The sequence below is a fragment of the Mugil cephalus genome, chromosome 13 (assembly GCF_022458985.1).
Source record: "Mugil cephalus isolate CIBA_MC_2020 chromosome 13, CIBA_Mcephalus_1.1, whole genome shotgun sequence".
NCBI lineage: Eukaryota > Metazoa > Chordata > Actinopteri > Mugiliformes > Mugilidae > Mugil > Mugil cephalus.
The window spans coordinates 1,035,763-1,042,500 of NC_061782.1; the positions used below are offsets into that span (position 1 = coordinate 1,035,763).

Consider the following 6,738-nt stretch of genomic DNA (forward strand, 5'->3'; position numbering starts at 1 on the left):
GCCTCCGCTAAGCTCCAAAGGGCAAAGTACTTCTTTGATTGTTTGTTGGAAATCTCTCCCAAAAGCCACAGAACACACACAAAAAATAATAAATAAGAGGACGGATTATCCTCCTTTTGGAGAGGAAATGAAATTCTTCACTTCACTCGAGGCACTTAAAGCAGGATCCTGGATGACGCCGTGACCTCAGCACGTTTACAACTCGTTGGCTGTCAAAGCTTCATTCAAGAAAGAAGAAGCGTATTTACTGAGACTGAACGTGAAGCTTTTCCTTTTCCTGCACAGGAGGAGGTTTCATCCACGAGTCCGTTCACTTTACGTTCAGTTTTCTTCTCAAACAAAGGAACAACATTTCTTCATGAAGTCCTCAGTCCGTCCCCAAACACTGATCCAGGGTCAGACATTACACGAATAAACATCTCAGCATCTTTGTTTTGGTCTGAAGGACCAACTCTGAAAACTGTCTCAAAACCTTTGACTCCAAGGAATTAAGTCCAATTTTCACTCTCTCGGGATTTTCAAACAGATTCACGTTAACAGCAGATTAATTAAATTAAATTAAATTTGTCACATATTCGTCCAGCTCGTTATAAACTCCCAGGAAGACAACGAGCTTCCCTCTGCGTCCAGTCGTCTCCCCCCGGGGAACAAACTGGGGCGTAGTGGTGGGTTTTCGGGGGTTTTCGGGGCCCGGGTCAGGAGTCCGTCGGCCTCCCGACACGTTTCCACTCTCCGGGACTCAAAGCTGTCTCCTCACTTGAGCCTCATGCGTCGGCCGGCGGCGCCGCTCATTCGTCTGAATATTTTCTGGGCCGACGAGGACGCCCAAAGACTAACGCGATCACGGGGGACAAAATAATGACCAGTCGCGGCAAAGTTGCTAAAGTGTGTCATCTGTTATTATGCAAGCAGCCTCGTGCCCTTTGCCTGAAATAATCAGTGTGGTCTGAAAAGGTTTCTGCTTGTGTCTGTGCCAACGACGAGCGCAGAGGAACCGGATCAAGGAAAGAAGTTAAACGTTTGTAGGACGACATCTCACGTCTCAGGAGGCTGAAGGTTGTGATTCCAGTAAACAGGAAATAAACGCTGTCAGAGCCTGGGCCTGAGCCAGCCTACGAAGCTATGGAGGAGCTACTATTAGCATGGAGGCTAGGAAGCTATGGAGGAGCTACTATAAGCATGGAGGCTACAAAGCTATGGAGATGCTACTATTAGCATGGAGGCTAGGAAGCTAGAAGGAGCTAGAATTAGCATGAAGGCTACAAAGCTATGGAGGAGCTACTATTAGCATGGAGGCTAGGAAGCTAGAAGGAGCTAGAATTAGCATGAAGACTAAGAAGCTAGAAGGAGCTACTATTAGTTGGGAGCTTTGGAAGCTAGGAGTGAGAATTAGCATGAAGGCTAGGAAGCTATGGAGGAGCTATTATTAGCTGAGAGGCTACAAAGCTAGAAGGAGCTAGAATTAGTTGGGAGGCTAGGAAATTGTGAAGGAGCTACTATTAGCTGAGAGACTAAGAAGCTAGGAAGAGCTTTAATTAGCTTGAAGGGTGGAAAGCTAAGAGAGAAGTATGAGGCTAGGAAGCTAGGAGTTGCTAGTATTAGTGGAGATGCTACAATGCGAGGAAGAACTACCATTAGTGGGTAACTCAGGAAGCTAAGTGCTACAATTAGCCGAAAGGCTAAGAAGCCAGGAGGAGCTATAATTAGCTTGAAGGCTAGGAAAAGGAAATATTACCAAGATGTTGAATTTTTTTGGTAAAAAGTAGTTTTTTTTTTCGTTGAAACGTGTCATAATGAACTGATTTTGCTAAGAGCTGCTAAGCTACGCTCGTCCTGTATTCAGACCGACTTCCAGGAAAATTAGAGACTTAAAAACATCTGCAATGTTTTCAAATCTCTGCAAACTTTCCTTCTCTGTCCAGTCAGATTTAACCCTGAGAATCCAGAAGGACACAAAACCGACGTAAAACAAGGAGGACGTCCCTTCAGACCAGGACGTCTCTGGGTCAACGTCAGGAGGTGATTTAAAACAAAAAACATCAACAGTGATCGTGTAGATAGAGCTGCAGGATCATAAAACCAAAGAACAATCAAAGCAGCACCAAAGAACCTTTAAGACGTGTTTTTAATAACCTGAATGCAGCTCAACATGTGACGCTGTGACCAAAGGAGGCTTCACTCAGAGGGTTTGACACTGTCCTCTGCAGGACGTCCTCCTTCAAGGCTCCGTCACGTCGTCATGAAACCGATTTTATTCACAGTCCTCAAACGTCTTCAGGATTTTAGAGATTATTTAGAGGAAAAAAGCTGTTTTAAAAAGACAAACTGATCATCTGAAAGCTCCATTTTCACCAAATTTTAATTAATCAATGATTTAAACCAAATATAATAAGGAGAATATACAAATAATGAACTAACTAGGAATGTTTCAGACAAAAAACTCGAGTTTTATCCCAAAATTCAGCGTCGATCGAGTCAAAAAGCTGCAGGACCATAAATGTTTAAGTAAAAGATGTTTCAAGTTTGAGGTGGAGTTCGTCTGATCAGAGGAGCTTGAAATCTTTTAAAAGAACCAGAAAAAGTAAACCACTGCTTCCTGAAACGTTTTCCCAAAAACCTCAAAGTTAAATCAAACCCCCGTCCTGGTCCCTCAGTCAATAAATATCCCGGCAGCGTCTTGGTCTCGTCTCTGGAGGCTCCACCAGGAGATCCGACACCAGGACCTGAAGCACACGTTGACCTTCACGTATAAACTGCTCGTATTTATCGTCCAAGTATCTGAAAAAGACGTAAAACCGCTCCGTTAGGGTCGGTACTGTCTGTACTGGGACTGTGAGGCCGGAGGGTTGCTGGTTCCAAACCGTAGCGGCGGTGCCGTCGACCCTGTGAAGGTAGTTCTGTAGCTCTGAGAGGAGGACAGTCCAAACCCGGGACCCAGGCCCTGGACGCCCATCCCCAGGCCTCCGCCGGGCCGAGCTAGTCCCTGACCCAGTCCCTGACCCAGCATCCCCGGGTAGGGCGCCGCCCCGTAGGACAGTCCCAGGCTTCCATAGGGCCTGTGGACGTGGTGCCCCGGAGCCGGGAGGACCACCGGCTGCACGTTCCTCCCCGGGGTGTCGAAGGAGAACTCAGGAGGAGGGCTGAGGGGTTTGGAGGGCGTGGAGGTGAGCGGGTCCAGATCTCCTCCTGAGGACAACAGCAGAGGAGGCATCGGGGAGGAGGAGGCGTAGCCTTCAGCATGGCCCAGAGGAGGAGCAGCAGGGGAGGAGGAGGAGGAGGAGAGGGTCCCGGTGAGGAGGGGTCGGGCCCAGTCGTCTTTAAAGATCTGGACGGTCAACGTGGAGACGAGAGGCAGCAGTCGGTTGGTGACGTGAGCCAGAACCAGCTGCTCGTTGGCGTCCCGGCGGATCCGAACGTGGGCGGAACCGGCCTGAAACACAACGCGCACAAAACAAATAATAAGACATGAAGACGAACGGGTTTGTCTCTTTATTTTTCTTAAATATGAACCAACATGGACCAATAAACCTCCAGACCTTTAGTCTGTGTGTTAGCAGAAATAACTCGTATATGACGACTAGTAAAACAAATACTCACTGAATGAGTATAAATGTCTGGTCTAAGTTTAATCTAACGACGGAAATACTGCGATTAATCACCATTAAATGTTTTAATCTATTCAGCTTTAATAATTTCCTAAGATACAGTGTCTAATGTGAATTAAAGCGACTAACTGTTCGTATTTTTGGAACATAACACATTTACAACCTTGATAATTTAATAATATGAAGTGTATATTAATGTGTATTAAATCCTCCAAACTGCGATGGAAATAGTGCGATTAATTATAGTTAAATATTTTGATCTATTGACAGCCCTGGTCTCTACATAAAATATTTCAACAATGAATTCAAAATCATTTCACAAATTTTGTTACACGCCATCGCTTCATATTAACGTATTTATCTTTTCAGCCGTTTTTAAACTGTGAACACAAAAACAAAACATAAGTGAAAACATGATTCTGGAATAATGGAACATGCGATTAATCGCGATTAAATATTTTAATCTATTGACAACCCTGATCTCTACATAAAATATTTCAATAGAAAATAATTTCCCAGCTTCAGAATGTATTAACCCCTTCAGTGTTTGTTTAAAAAAAATCCTGATAAAAAAACATGACAAAGTGAAAACATGTTTTGGGATTATTTTTAAATTGCTGAAGCATCGTCAGATTGGATTAAATTGATCTTCATTCCTTGTTGAACGAATGAGTGACGCCATCATAACAGATTCACATTCAACAAACCGAAAATCATTTCATTTTTTGACCTTTTTATCTTTTTAACTCTGTCCAGAAAAAACAGTGAAGCGAGCTCTTTGTTTCCTCGTTTTTATGTTGGGAATGTTCAGACCGAGAGGATTCAGACCTAGAAAGGACAGAACAGCGCACACACAGACACACATGGAGCTGGCGAGGCGGCCGTGGGGCAGGAGTGCAGTCAGGGGGTCAAATCAGTTTGGACAGCTGCTCTGTTAGCAGTGGGCCAACAACCAACAGTTGTGTAACTGCACAGACATCAGGGACGACAACAACAGGAGCGGCAGCATCGATAGCATAAATAACAACAATAACAAACATCGGGTCGAATGTAAAGATGCTGCTCCACCCAGAGGCGGCTTCGTGAACAACTGGTTATTGTTAAATAAATCCTAAAAAATATGTGTCCGTCTGCAATTTATGTATTTAATCCAATGAAAAAAACTTTTCTAACAACATTCAACTTTAGACGCGATGGAAAACCTTCAACCTTGATGTGTTGCAAAGACCAGATATTAGAAATGTTTGCTTCACTTTAAATTTGGTATTTGGACGTGAGGACAAACAAAAGCAGACAGATTTGTTGTTTGTCTCCCCAAGACCTCAGCTGTTATTTGTTTTCGTCTGCACGAACAAATCCCTGCAGATCGACGCTCCGATCCCACAGAAGACGGAAGTGGACGAAAGAGACGAAGGAGGAAGAGGAGCAGACAGAAACAAACAAGGAGGAACATCTCAACGAAAAAGCTCCACACGTTACTGAACGAAACTGATGGTAAACGTACCAGAGATCCAAAACCAACAGTCCAGAAGTGCTCGTTGCGAACCTCCAGGACTCCGTCCAGAGTGGAAACCTGGTGGGAAAACAAAACTTCAGGATCTGAAAACAGCTGCTATGAAAAACAAAGATGTTACACATCGTCTCAACCTACAACGCGTCCAACATCTGTGTTTATTGATCTTATATCTGAAGTAGTGGATTTATCCTAACTGTACTAAATATAGTCCACATTAACGAACCAACTGAGACAATCTGGCTGCAAATGTAGTTTCTACTGAGGCTGTAAAAATTAACACAAACAAAGGTAAAAATAATAACAGTACTAATAATAATATACATTTTCATAAATCTTCTGTATTTGTCTACGCACGTGTTGAAACCTTGAAATATATTCCTTCAATGTCAATTTAAAAAAAGCGATTAAAAAAATGTGCGATTAATCGCGATTAACGGTTTAATCTAATATTTTTTAGGTTTGTATTTCAATCTCTTCATGTGCTTTAAAGCAACTCAGCGACATATTTATTGGAAACAAACAGGACAGACTCTCACCTCACGGAGGAGTTTATCCAGCTGTCCGATGACGTGAGACGGTGTCGTCTGTGGATGAGAGACGGGAAAAAGAATCATCGCAGGCTGAGAGTAGTGATGGACACAAAAGCCACGACAACCAGCCATCGATGTGGCTCAACACACGGTTACACACCGGCCTCTTTAATTAGACAACAAGACATCGTGTACGGTGACCGGACGAGAAAACGAGGCTCGGCCAGTACTTTTATGTATTAGCGCCGGTGCCTCGCGTCAAGAAGGTCCTGGGTTCAAATCCCCGTGGTGGAGTAGTAGGCTAGCGCTAGGCTAAGCTACGTTTTGGCCCTGGAAAAATGTGTTTTTATGTAGGTGGTTTGGGACAATGTACAGAAATGAGAAAAAAACCACACTTTTAATGCCTCTTTAGAATAAATGTAGGTGTATCTGTAAATGTAAAGCCACCACTCACCAACATGTTTCATTATTATGCTATTAGTTGTTTAGCTAGTCGACCTAAGCTAAGCTACTTTTTAGGCCTGGAAGAAGAGTGCGTTTGGGTTTTTATCAGACTCGTGAATGTCTGAACCATGTTATAACTACGACCTCTTTAGCTCCGTTAACTATCGATGGACTTTTTCCACTTTTTTCTTTTTTCTTTTTGCATAGATATGTTTTTTATTAGCAAATGCTCAAATAACAGTGTGAATAAAAGACCAAAAAGACCAAAAAGAAAGAAAAAAGCCAAAATGCCACATTTCCATTCGTGCAAAAATACAGATATATATATGAACATGTCAAAATAAATAAATGCAAAAAAAACATAAGTGTGAAAAACGGAGAATAAAAATAAAAGAAACCAGAATATAAATATAAATATAAATACAAGATACATAAATAGAATAAAAAATGTATATAATTAAGGTCTTGCTTACACCCACAGACATTCACACACAAATCTGACTTATATGGTTCATCTTTTGCATTTTTGCCAGAATGTCAGATTCTTCTTAATCCTGATGTTTGACTGATTCAAACTCTTCTGCAGGTTATTTTATTGTACGTCTGGTTTGTGTTAAAGGGTTATTGTGTTTTTTATGAATTG

The 6,738-nt window shown here is 42.5% G+C and overlaps 1 protein-coding gene across 1 annotated transcript in view; it reads right to left on the minus strand.

Annotated features, from left to right (window-relative positions):
- Positions 1 to 2,107: 2,107 nt before the first annotated feature.
- The window catches only part of slc30a6 (solute carrier family 30 member 6), a 59,748-nt gene continuing 55,117 nt past the window's right edge, over positions 2,108 to 6,738 (minus strand). Inside the window, 3 exon segments of the mRNA XM_047602468.1 lie at positions 2,108 to 3,430; positions 5,110 to 5,178; positions 5,658 to 5,705. Coding sequence (XP_047458424.1) covers positions 2,804 to 3,430; positions 5,110 to 5,178; positions 5,658 to 5,705 — 744 coding nt within the window. The 3' untranslated portion in view covers positions 2,108 to 2,803.